Source organism: Saccostrea cucullata, unplaced genomic scaffold (assembly GCF_032062105.1).
Source record: "Saccostrea cucullata isolate Sc308-1 unplaced genomic scaffold, CSIRO_AGI_Scuc_v1 ctg1259, whole genome shotgun sequence".
NCBI lineage: Eukaryota > Metazoa > Mollusca > Bivalvia > Ostreida > Ostreidae > Saccostrea > Saccostrea cuccullata.
This window is the reverse complement of record NW_026921285.1, coordinates 172,199-185,735: the sequence shown is the minus strand read 5'-3', so window position 1 is coordinate 185,735 and position 13,537 is coordinate 172,199. Positions and strand designations below refer to the sequence as shown.

General features: G+C 32.7%; 2 protein-coding genes across 2 annotated transcripts; both read left to right on the top strand.

Moving 5' to 3' along the window:
* The first annotated feature begins 8,688 nt into the window (after positions 1-8,688).
* LOC134259618 (uncharacterized) lies at positions 8,689-9,929 on the top strand. The gene is made up of 2 exons (XM_062742220.1): positions 8,689-8,758; positions 9,282-9,929. The coding sequence occupies exons 1-2, from the start codon at positions 8,695-8,697 to the stop codon at positions 9,617-9,619; spliced, it is 402 nt and encodes a 133-aa protein (XP_062598204.1). The 5' UTR covers positions 8,689-8,694; the 3' UTR covers positions 9,620-9,929.
* Positions 9,758-11,655, top strand: LOC134259622 (uncharacterized). Its single transcript, XM_062742223.1, has 5 exons — positions 9,758-9,793; positions 9,913-10,050; positions 10,296-10,620; positions 10,737-11,197; positions 11,644-11,655. The coding sequence occupies exons 1-5, from the start codon at positions 9,758-9,760 to the stop codon at positions 11,653-11,655; spliced, it is 972 nt and encodes a 323-aa protein (XP_062598207.1).
* Positions 11,656-13,537: the final 1,882 nt, after the last annotated feature.

Genomic DNA, 13,537 nt, shown 5'->3' with positions numbered 1-13,537 from the left:
GCGCACTTGTTTATACTCAACTTCCGCTTTTGGAACCTCGCAACTAAATGCTACTTCTGCCTGTAAATTAAAAATTATGCATCTTTGAAACATTTATAATTTTAACATTTATTAAAAATCATTCTGTATTTTACAACATTTGTTTTAAATATGAAACCTCGATAAAAAAAATAAAGAAATGTTATTGTCATGATAAATAATATTTTTTTTAGAATCAAACATATTTCTTACTCGAGTTAATATGGCTTCAATGACACATCAATTTTTAGCCCTTTTATTTGAAACGTGTTTGTTTGATGTAAATTGTAACTTTGTTGATCAAGTTTCTTTTATATAATTCTCATTGAAGATTGTTTTGACTACCTTTCAAAGTACACTAACCCTGTATGCAGAATAAAAAGCTTCAATTCCGGTCGGCCAGAAGCAACACAAATAGGTGAGTATAGCGGGAACCATCCAGTCCCTCTGAGGAGGCTGAGACCTGACGACCGTGGCGGGGACAGGCTGTGTGACCTAAAAAAGAAAAAAACACCAGTGAAACCTGTCTAATCCGACATGCTATGGAAGGCAAATTATGTGTCAGAGTAGAGAGGGTGTCGAATTGCACAGTGTAAAATTACATGCAAATTTGTGAATTTGGAAAAAAAATCTATCGTCGGATGTTCATACAGTGTGACGGATTGAGCAGGTGTAGGATTAGACAGTTTTCACTGTTTAGAGATTAATTGACTCCATTCCCTATTTTACATAATGTGTGACCTAATTTAAAGAAAGTATAAATGTACGTCATACTGTTTAGTGTAAGACGTGGAGCTTACTTGTCATTACGGAACAAAGTTATACATATTATGTCTTAATCAATATTGAGTTACTTTGTGTCAAATTAATCAAATATAGTTTAAATCAAATAAGAAGTACAGTAACACGATTAAAAAAATAAGAAAATACATGTTTAAAATCATGATCAGATAATGTTGGATCTCCTCTGAGTGTTTGTTTCGAAATATAACGTCTAAGTATTTAAAAAAATCAGAGAATTAATAAACATGTATTGACTGAGTCCGAGGGCAACATGCGTTTTTTCAGAGAACCAAGAACCGAACCGATGTTTGCCTCGGGCCGAAGACAGATAGTTTGATTTCAGGGTCGAAAAAACGCAATTCGCACGAGAACACAATCAAAAAATGTTTTGTTATACCGTTCATTTTAATTTTTTTGGGCATACATGTATCTTGTATTGTCCTACGTGATGTAACATAAGGTCGGTTGAACTAACAAAGGTAAAAGGGACTATGCTCCCCCATGTTCACGGATCTCTCAGCGGCTTAACGTCAATGATTTGGATTTGTTTTTTACGCCCGATCGGTAACGTTAGAAATGTTATATTTCTTCTCGTATAGATTTGAATAGAAGCAAAATTTAAAAGGTTTTACAAATACCATTTAAATGAAATAAAAAAAAACAACAACATTGATACGAATAGTCAATAATTGGGAAAAAGTTACGTTATTCATAAATATACAATAGATTTTCACAAGCATATTTAGTCTGTTTCAAATTTAGTCAGATAAATAGATTCTCCGATTAAACCTTATTTCAATCTATTTAAACACAAACAATATGACATAATTACATGTATACCTTTGAAGAAATGTGCAATTCATTTAAATTCATATAAATTTTAAACAGACAGTTACATTGTATTTTTTTTTTAAATGAACAATGTGTTAGTGTAATCTAATATTTCTTACCACAACATTTGAGGTCCTCCTGCGGGGGCTGTTTTAAACAAAAGAGTAAATCACATTATCATCATTATCTTCTTTATCATTTTAAATATCATACTTAAGGTCAAGATCTAGTCAAAGAATGTGAGAATTTGAGAAAGATGTTCTTTTAATGAGACTTTACCAATAAAACTCGGTGAAATAAGATGTTTCCGGACATGATTTTTTTATTAACTAGATGTAGAAAAAAAATTAACACTTATTTTTTGATGAAAAACGCAGAAATTCGCACATAAATTTCGGAGTTTTTTTTTCCATCTCAGTGAAAAGAAATGTAGCAATATTGTCTACAGTCCCTCAGAAAAGCGTTTTTTTTCAATTTTACTTAACTTTTCTTCAAAGTAATTTTAAATTGAATATAGATATTGGAGTTACTTTTCATGTTTTCGAATCGAGTGCATTGAAAAAGTTTTATTTTCTACACTATTTCTATTAAACGTAAATTAAGCTTAAATCAATTATGACGTCATATTGGATCTAGCATCAAAAGGCATTCTGAAGTAAGTTACTAGATCTTGGCCTTGAACTTCTATTTCATGCAAGAATTTAAAATGAATGAAAATGCACTAGGTAGAAATAGCTATTATAACTGCTGCATTAGACTAAAACTGATTTTTATTTGCATCAATGAGATGTAGATTTAATGCTTCAAAATCCTAAATATTATACATCACAGTAACGTAGCATGAGACCATTGACATATTACAGTCACAAACATAGATGGTCTCATGTATTCAAGTATGAAGGAGGTCAGTGACGTAAAAACAAGAGGCCCATAGGCCACATCGCTCACCTGAGTAACTTGGGTGATGCAGATCTTTACCAGATTCCCCCTCTTGCTATACCTATCATGCCCAACCAACCCCTTCCTTTTTTAATTTTAAAACCTTAGAATCTACACTACCCAATTATGATCCCACATTAGTTTCAGCTTTCCTGGCCCAGTGGTTCTTGAGAAGAAGATTTTTAAAGATTTGTTCTATATATTTCTATGTAAAACTTGGATTTCCTATTGTTGCCCCACCTTACCCCCGGGGGTCACCATTTTAACAATTTAATATCTACACTACCCAAGAATGCTCCCACATAAGTTTCAGCTTTCTTGGCCCAGTGGTTCTTGAGAAGAAGATTTTTAAAGATTTGTTTTATATATTTCTATGAAAAACTTGGATTCCTTATTGTAGCCCCACCCTGCCCCCGAGGATCATGATTTAACAATTAAATATCTACACTACCCAAGGATGATCCCACATAAGTTACAGCTTTCCTGGCCCAGTGGTTCTTGAGAAGAAGATTTTTTAGTGATTCCAACCTATTTTTGTCTTTTTTTGATTATCTCCCCTTGTAAGGCGACTTGGCCCTTCATTTTAACAATTTAAACTCCCCTTAACCCAAGGATGCTTTGTACTTAGTTTGGGTAAAATTGGCCCATTGGTTCTTGAGAAGAAGTCGAAAATGTGAAAAGTTTACAGAACGGACGGATTTGCACCAATGGACGTAGATTTAATACTTTAAAATCTTATATAATATATGCTCATTGAGCCTTCGGCTCAGGTGAGCTAAAAACAATGATAGACATGTACATATTACCAATGATTCTAAAATCAGATTTTAAAAGGAAGGTATTGTTAAATTTAAATCATTTTTCAGATAGTATCTTTGAGACCATTTAATAAATTAAAAAAAAAAAATAATAACAATTAAAAAAAAAAAAGAAATAGTAATCACGCTGAACCTGAGCCATTTAAATGTGTGTAGTCTTTTCCAAATAACTACCAAATAACTAACAGATAACACAAAAAACCTAATCGTCAGCAAAGAGCAATTAAAACTCAAGGACTTTATTAAAGGAAGTATGTACATATCAGGGATTGTGAAGAAAGGTGTGTTGTTCCTATCCTATTCTAAACAATTAAATGTGTTATAAAGAAGTAAAAGCGTAGCTATATTCATCTTAATCGAGGAGCATCTTTGCCGGAAATCTTCAGGGCTTGACCATCACATTGTGCTTTTGATATAAAGAATCAATGGACACAAGATCTCTCTCCCTATCTCTCTCTTCCTTTCTATTTTTTTTTTGTCTCTCTTATACATGTATATAAATTTTGTACATGTTTTCACATTAAAATAATATCACTGACTGGCAATTTATGAAATGTGTATAAATATATTTACACTTTTATTGAAGCACTCCGACATGCATATATAACTGAACAAGTATATATAAAGTTTTTTTTAATGACAACGTTCATACCTGTTCGAATCTCAGGGCTAGTCTTATCCTGAATTTGAATTTTCAACTAAATTTTTTTTTACGATGAAAAATCAATGAAAATGATTACATTAGTTGCGGATTTTCTTATGCAAGTAATTGGAATGGTTATTACTAGACATAGATAAAGCTTTAAAAAGCTTGTAAGGAAGGTCCACACTTTTACGGATCCGGTTTTCATTTTACACACCAATATAAAATATTGAATTTCAATTATCTGTTGAAAAAATCTTTTTGGATGATTGAAAATAATTTAGCAAGTATTTATTTGTTCATTATGATGTCATTGAGCATACAAAGCATTCAATATCGTTATTTATGGAAATTTTAACACTCCGCACTCTGTATATTGGAACTATCTGTGATTTATTACATACATAGACACAAAATTCTGTATTGCCTTTATGGATCTAATGCTTTTTTTAATTTATTTAAACAAACTAACTTGAAATCTATTTGAATACTTTTAAAGCCTATATCATCTTTTTAAATTTTACTTTTCTAAAAATTTTTGCAAAGAATGATTGACAAATTGCTATTACAAATATGGGGGTATAGGTCTTCAAAAGGCTGCATTGTTAAATTTATCTGGTTAAGCATAATAAACTATGTGTTTTTGTTAACTTTAGATATAATTCTTAATATTTTTAAAGAAAAAATGGCACATAAACATTTGCGATTTTAAGAAATATTAAAAATAAAGATTTTTTGAGATTTTTTTTCTGGAAGACATGGACAGATTCAACATCAATTTGTTAATGTTTTCCGATAAAGATTTCTAATATTCTCTTGGCAAATGAATATTTTTGATTTTCACAAGTTTTAAGATAAATTTGGTGGGATTTGGCGCCTAGCAAAATGAAATATAATGTCTCACTTCTTTAAGATCAAATTTGGCAGTGGAAGTTTTAGAGGTAGGTACTCTGAGACGTGTTGTATGAAAATTCACCTGCAAAGATATGTCTTTTATGGGTGTTTTAGTTAGTTTATGACTTGTATTATATGACGTTGCAGTTCCTCAGCGTTCAACGATTGTGCATCAAGATGAAATGCATATTTTAATCTTTTGACACCTTTCTGTTATGACGTTTTAATGCTAAAGATTTCCATTCATTTGTGTATTCATTATGTTGAAGATACATGTGTTGAAAGTATAAATATTACAATTTTTATTGAATTAAAGAGGAAGAATTAAACGCAATTCCCTCATAAGGCCAGTAAATTGGGTTGATCTTGCTATAATCGATGTCAAATGCAAATCTTAAAGTTAAGCCTAAAAGTCGGATGGATTGCAAGTCTGATATAATAAAGAACTCCAACTTAGAATATTTTTGCATATTGCATTAAAACTAATTTAATTAACTTTGAATACATGTTACCTGACAATACAATGAATCAAAATGATTTCAACGTTTTAATGAAATTGTCGATATTAACTGTGTTTTTGTAAATCGTTGACATTGCCAAGCAATAAAATTACACAAAAATTAATTTAATAGTTTCATAACACAATGATAAACCATTACAGAAATATAGTCTATTAGATAATCCGTACAATATATATAGATACGAAAAAAAAGTTCATAATAACACATATTCTTCGGATTTTAGGCTATATTGACAGTGTAGGGTCATTGCGTGTGCATTATTAATGTTCAGGGCTTTCCTGTCATCTCGCTGCTGTTATGTTACCTTCGAAACCATGTACCATATGTTTAAAATATATTTACATTGGGAACGGAATTTGCAAAAAACTTATCATAAAACAAGGCAAAAGACATTAAAAGGCTTGATTTTCTTAAATGCAAACATTTCGAAAGATTTTTTCACTCAAATGAAGAGGTAACACTTGCCGATGGAAGGCTGCAAATTTATACCAATGGTTGGCATTCAAAGCCATAGAGCAGTGAGGATTTTTTGTGTGCATACCTACTAAGATACAGGAGCTCTGTTAATACAGTATCGTCCGACGGACTTGAACTATACATGTAGGGAGTTCAATCCAACGACGTAATTATCAACTCATAATGATATTTCAATTCCGGATATATTTCTTTCTTGACAACCTCTCTCTTGTCTCTCTCTAAAGCTTAATGATCAGAATTTATTGTCAGGACTTAACCTTTTGCAAACAAATAGACAGACAGATAGACAAACAGACAGGTAGACAGAAGGATAGAAGTATGAATAGACAAAAAATATACACCCTCTAATCATTAATTACAAGGGCTTAAAAATAGAATGCGATCTAGTGGAGTGTATTGTATTGAATAGAGTCAAGGTACATAATAGAACTATGTTAATTTTTGTGATAAAAGATGAATTCTTAAAGAAGATAGCTAATATTTAAATTTAGATTTCACCAGGATCGCAGCTATTTTGAAATAAATGAATATTTCCAATGATACATCTATGTGTAAAGACTTACTAGAATCCATTGGGCGTATATCCTTGCAGTAGACCGATTTATTAGAATCATTACAATATATACCGATATATGCGTATCTGCACTCCAATGATATTTATAATTGTGTCTCTTAACTAGGTGAAGTATAAAATCTATATGAATTAAATCATAAGAAAACATAGCATCAAAGTAAACTGCATCTTAATATCTTCAAATGATATATTAAATCCATTCAATATATATTTTGTAATCTGAAAATGTTACTTGACATGCCTTTTATGAGAGGTGAAATATAAATTAAACAACTCACCATCTTACTTAGAAATTTATTAATATTTTACATGTAGCATTATGTACCTCAACTCTATTACAACACAATACTATCACATTGTTTTTTAAGGTCCTGTAATTAGTGATTAGAAGGTGTGTATTGTTTAAATATGCATCCAGTCTGCCTGTCTGTCTTTCTTTATCTCTGCCTGTCTGTCAATGTGTCTGCAAAACCATAGCCTTGTCAAATAAAATGATATGTGGGACCTTTCGCCTAACAGAAAAAAAGAGTTAGAGAATAAGAAAAAATTAGAAAGAAGACCAGTGATTTCTTTATTTCTTGCCATGTACAGTGCATTTTAAATGACAATTAATCATGTTAAAGTAATCCTTGATGTACTTAAGGTCTGACGACACGTTCCTCCAGTAAGTTTTTTTGTATCTCCTCGTTATAAAGAGTTCCAATAAAACAATCCGGATTTATACCGAAATTGGTTTCAAAAATTATATTTGATTATGTCCCTTTTTGCGCTCTTTTGCAATTAGAGATAAATTTGTAATTTGTTTACAATGGAGACACCGCGAAAAAATCGCGGTAGAAATGGAAAATTTATTTCCAATCAAATGCTAAGGAAGACAAATGTTTTAGAAGAAAACAAGCAGAGAAATAAAGAAGTTGACGAAGGTAAAAAAATCTTTATTATATGTATATATGAAATAATGAATCGTATTCTGGCGATTCTTCCCAGAACAAGACTGTATCACAAGCACACCAGTTAGATCACTCCTCATACACGTTTCTATTTGAAGAAATACGTATGCTATATTTGATTTAATAAATTTACCACACATTTTGGGCATATTTTCTTACTATATTGATATATTTTGAACAGACGATGTCAGTGTGTCTCACTCACAACAAGAAGCAAACGACGTGGACGAGCCTGTAGGATTGCATGTACCATACTATCTGGATGAGCATGACTATGCACAGAGAGAAGATGAAGTAGACACTGAATTTATCTTTGTTGATGATGATAGTAGTTAAAGTGATAAACAGATAGAATGGTTCACAGGAAGACGTGTAATAGAATTAGGATATGTTGTGAACAAACTCATTGAGGGCTGTAACTTTTGTAGACATCCCTTAAAATTAACTGATATTTGTGGTGAAGTGAGATATGGCCTTGGTTCATTACTACGAATAAATTGTAAAAAGTGCAACAAAGTGACTTCTGTTCCAAGTGGAAAGAGACACTCACAATTGGATGACCATGCCAGCAGAGCATTTGATGTAAACACAAAGCTTGCTTTAGGTGTGTATGAGATCTCTATCAAAGGTATAATTTTCACCATATAATCTGATAAAAGGATGAAAGAAAATATGTAATTTACTGTCAAATTACTTACACAAGTATTTGTTTTTGTAGTAATGCTACATGCAGGCATAGGGGAGAAAAAGGTATCCATGCTGTAGAGTGTATTGAATATTCCTCCTCTTTCTCACAAAACTTTAAAATGTAAAGAGAGAGAAGCTGGTAAAGCCGTAGAAGATGTTGGAAGGCAAAGTTGTGATTCTGTGGTTACTGCAGAGAGAGAATATTCTAGGTACACAGCATAAATTATACCATGATTGCAAAAAGCAATGTATTTTAAAATTAGTATAAAAGCAATGCCGGATTATTTCATAATTTATGATATGTCTAATCCAAGGCATAAAATGAAATTGCAGATAATACTTCAACAACTATATACACTGAATACTGTGCATATACATAAACGGATATACCGTATCCAATAGTATTACACATAAAAATATTAAGTAAATTATCATTGAAAATGAGATGTTCAATTGCATTTCATGTCATTTTAGGCTGTTGACTCTAGCCGAACTCAATCTAATAATAAGATTTATCCTGATGATATGTATTTTGTATTGTAGTAATAATGATGAGTTGATGGTGTCATTTGATGGTGGATGGCAGAAGAGGGGATCAGGGCGTTCTTTTTCAAGTTTATCTGGTAAGTCCTATTGAAAGATATGAGATAATGTATTCAAATAATACAAAGTCTATTTTCACATGTTTGACAAAGGAAATACATATAATTTATATTATTATACCTCTGTTTATTTTTTCTATATAAAAATAAGACGAATAAACATGCTATTTTTTCTAAACAGTCTCTACCGTGAAATAGTTTTTGTGCTATTTGCCCATGGTGAATAGTCCTCAAACTATTCAACGGCAGCATTCGATTTCCCTTGCTTTTCATCTCTGCAAACTTCTGATTTTACATGGATTGTGACGTATATATTATGACATAACAAAAGTAAAGTCAGCATCGGTATAATAAAACACCTATTTACTGACTATTCGGACAATAGCAAGTTCATCGTCCCTCTCGACAGCAAACTATTTTCCTCGGCTGCGCCTCGGGAAATAGTTTGCTGTCTTGGGGGACGATAAACTTGCTATTGTCCTCATAGCCAGTAAATAGGTGTATAATATTACAGTGAAATTCATATGTAAGTTTATATTTCTAGGTCATGCAGCAATGATAGGTAGAGAAACCGGCAAAATAGTAAATTTTGCAACACGCAACGGATACTGCAGAATATGTCATCATGCAGATAAAACAGGGAAGACTCCATCAACTCATGACTGCCGTAAAAACTGGACGGGGAGTTCCAAAGCTATGGAGCCAGACATGTGCATTAAAATGCTAAAAGATCTAGGCGAAAAGGATGCTCGTGTTGGAACCATCATCATGGACAATGATACAACCACCATAGCAAGGGCAAGAACTGAGGTAAACCCAGCTTTGAAGAAACAAAGTGACAAAAAATCACACACTGAAACAGTTTACGAACAAATTGTATGACTTGAAAAAGTGTAAAAAACTATAAGGAACTAAATCCTAAGACAATAAGTCACTTATCAAAGTGCTTCAGATATTGTGTCAGCCAAAATCAACATGACGTAGATGGTATGAGGAAAAACTTGTAGGCCATATCCAAACATGTATTTGGTGATCACAGCGTGTGTGGATCTTGGTGTGGGTATCTTTCATCACCGACAACATACAAACCCCTTCAGTTGCCATACCACCGCTATCTAGCCGACGAAGGAGTGAAAGTTGATCTGACATCCATAGTTGACTTTTACATTTCACAGGCTGAGAGATTGGTGGATTTAGGAAGTACCCAGCCCAATGAAAGTTTAAATAATACAGTGGCAAGCAAGACACCTAAATCAACATTCTACTCTGACTCAGAGAGCTGCAGCGGTTGCACAAAAAAATTTGGGTCATCAGTATATGTTACAGGTAAATTGGAAAATAATGTTTATTCTAGAAGGATCATTACTTTTTCATATAAATTCATTGAAATCACTGAAATTATGAATTTTCTTTTGAAATACACTTTCTACATCAAGTTGTGATAATAACCACAGTATTGTTTTGTGAAATGCTATATTTAGCAATGTTACTTGAAATATTATAGCTTGAAATATAATCACATGTATTAGAAATAGATTGTGAAGCTTTTTTATTTCAGGTAAATGAAAAATTGTTTCTTTCACCTGGGAAAGTGACCAGCAAAATTGCCATGAAAACAGACTTGAAAAGAAAAAAAGACAAAGACAAAGAAGATACAGAAGAGTACAAGAAAAGAAGAGCATTGAAAAAAGCTGAGAGCAAGAAATGTCAAGAATCAGCAGCAGTGAAAGAGGGGATTACATATGAAACTGATGCCGACATCAACAATAATGTAGACAACAGCATTACAGAAATACCCCCTCCTCTCACCAAACCCATCCCAACACCCATAGCAGCTGGGCAGCATACATTTGTATACTTTGACTTAGAAACAACAGGTCTTGGTAAATATCATCATACATGCATTTCCATATAAGAATTGTGCCTGAATCATGATGTGAAGAATTGATGATAAAAATGCATTTGACTTCTAATAATTATTTCATGTTGTCTTTTTCAGATAAAGATTGTGAAGTAACACAGATTGGAGCTTGTACTGATGATAAAACCTTTTCCCAATATGTCACTCCACCAACAAAACCGATCTCTGCTTCCGCTACAGCCGTGACTGGACTAACCATCAGAGACAACATCATGTACAAGAATGGACACCAAGTTCACAGTAAGACAACCGAGGAAGCTTTTCAGTCATTTATTGATTGGATGAGGCAATTTACAAACATTATATTGGATGCTCACAATGCAGTGTTTGATTCCAGAGTCATTGTGCGTTTATTTCATTCCGCGGGACTGTGTGCCAGTGACTTCTTTATTGGATTTACCGACACGCTGCCATTATGTAGGGAATTCATCCCAGGTAGAAAATCCTACAAGCAGACAGATCTTGCTAAAGACATATGTAGTAGGCATTATGATGCCCATGATGCTTTGTCTGATGCTCAGACCTTACAAGAACTGATGGTATGTGTAAAAGCTTCATCTGATATGATGCTCAAACATAGTTTTACCACTCAGTTTGTTTTTGAAAACAACTCTTTTGCAGATTTGACCAGCAGAAATTTATGTTCTTTACAACATCTTGTAGACAGCAATGTATTGTCAAAATTCACTGCAAACAAAGTTGCTTCATCTGGACTGCATTTTCAGCATCTTTGTCTTGCCCATCAGAGAGATGCAGTAAATGGAATAAAATATGTATTGTCTGACAAACATGCAACAGGTAAAGTGAGAGTTACTACAAATTCTAGAATTATTTCTTCTCTTCAACAGTATTTTATGAATTTGAAATGAATTCTTGAATACAACACATTGTACATGTATTGTAAATCAGTCATATTTTCTTATGGTATGTGCATTTATTTATATTTGAATGTTATGACATTTGATTCCCTTATTATATTGAACAGGGATGTGAATAAAAATTGTTTTTGACAACAGCCTATCTTGTCTTTTTCATAAAGAGAGATAACTCAAGGACAGGTTGAAACTCATGAAAAATGATAATTATTTTTCAAATTTCAATAGCCTGATAATATACCAAATTCAATGAATATTATTTATTCTTATTTTGAAAATGCTTACAATTTAGAATAAATATATATATATGTGTACCAAAAATTGTAATTTCAGCAATTCAAGTGATTTTCAATAGGATTATATAGGAAATTCTATCTTCTGGTATCTTGCACAAATGTCTGGTAATGTACCCTGATTTTTTGCAAGCAAGCTTGTCAAGTAACAGTAAATCAAAAACAAATTCCTGGAAAAAGTTATATAAAATTGAGGAACGTGTCGTCTGACCTTAAGGTAAAGTTTACATTGATATGTGTTTACTTCTGGCTGTGCAATAAGCTGCTCAAAATTTGAAAAAAAAATCAACATTTCTAGAATGGGCCCTTAGGGAAAAGTCTGGAAGTAGTTACGTCGTACATTATTTAGATGACTTTTTGTTAGCCGGACAAGCAGGCAATCAGAACTGTGCAAATCTTATGTCATGCTTTAGCTCAATTTGCTCAGACCTAGGTGTGTCATTAGCTCAAGAAAAAACAATAGGTCCTACTCCAGTTTTGACTTTTCTTGGGTTAGAAATTGACACTATTAACATGAAAATAAAAATTCCAAAAGGAAAAAATGTGTCAACTTAAGACTGAGTTAAATGCTATGTTGGATAAATAGAAGGCTACCCTCACAGAATTACAGAAACTAACAGGGTTGCTAATTTTTTGTGTTAGGGCTATACCATCAGGTAGGGCATTTGTTCGTAGACTGTATGACGCTACTCATGGCTTGACAAAGCCTTATCATCGACGTAGAGTTTCTACTGAGATGAAAAAAGACATTCACACATTGTTGTTATTTCTAGATTTATTTAATGGGGTGACTTCTTATCAGACAGTCGACTGAACTGCAGACTTTGACCTTCAGTTATTCACAGATAGTGATGGTCATGCAGACTTGGAGTGTGGGGCCATCTTTGAGTCTCATTGGGCTTACATGGTGTGGTCACAGAAATGGAGGCATTCAAATATTTTCAAGCAGGTCACATTTTTAGAGTTAGTACCTATTGTTATGGCATTTACCATTTGGGATGAGAAATTTCAAGGAAAAAAGGTCATTTTACATATTGACAAAAAGCCCTGGTATCAATATTGAATTCCAAGACATCAAAATCTAAGCAAATCATACAATTACTTAGACCTTTAGTATTACAAGGATTGTTGCATAACATTCTCTTTAGGGGGAACATATAGATGGTGTAAAAAAATGTAAAAGCTGACGCTCTTTCCCGACAGCAATGGTCAAGATTCAAAGAGTCTTTTCCGGATGCCGACAAGCAGCAAACAGAGGTACCCCTCACGCAGGGGGAATAAGGAAGCAAACAAAATATTCTACCTTGGCTAAATCAGTGCTGTATTATGACGTCATAGTAGGCAAGATGACATCTATTTAAGAAATCAGCTTTTCGTAATATTGGTATTTAGGGATGTAATGTAACTCTAGAAAATGAATAGAAACGTGTAAACATTAACAAGAATAAAATGTTTTTATTTTGTTATGCTGTAACAGTCATTATGATTGAAATCTACCACCGATGACGTCATATGCACATACATAAGTAACTTGGAAATTGATCATGTCTTGTAAAGAGAATTTGGCTACGCCGGCATGTTGAAAGATATGTAAAATCGAGTTTAGAAGGAAATATCGGAAATATTGTATTAAATTCATCTGGAGTTCAATTAATTAAACAGAAATGCGAATTTATTTTCATCGATTATATTTTCTTTCGAAGACAGACAT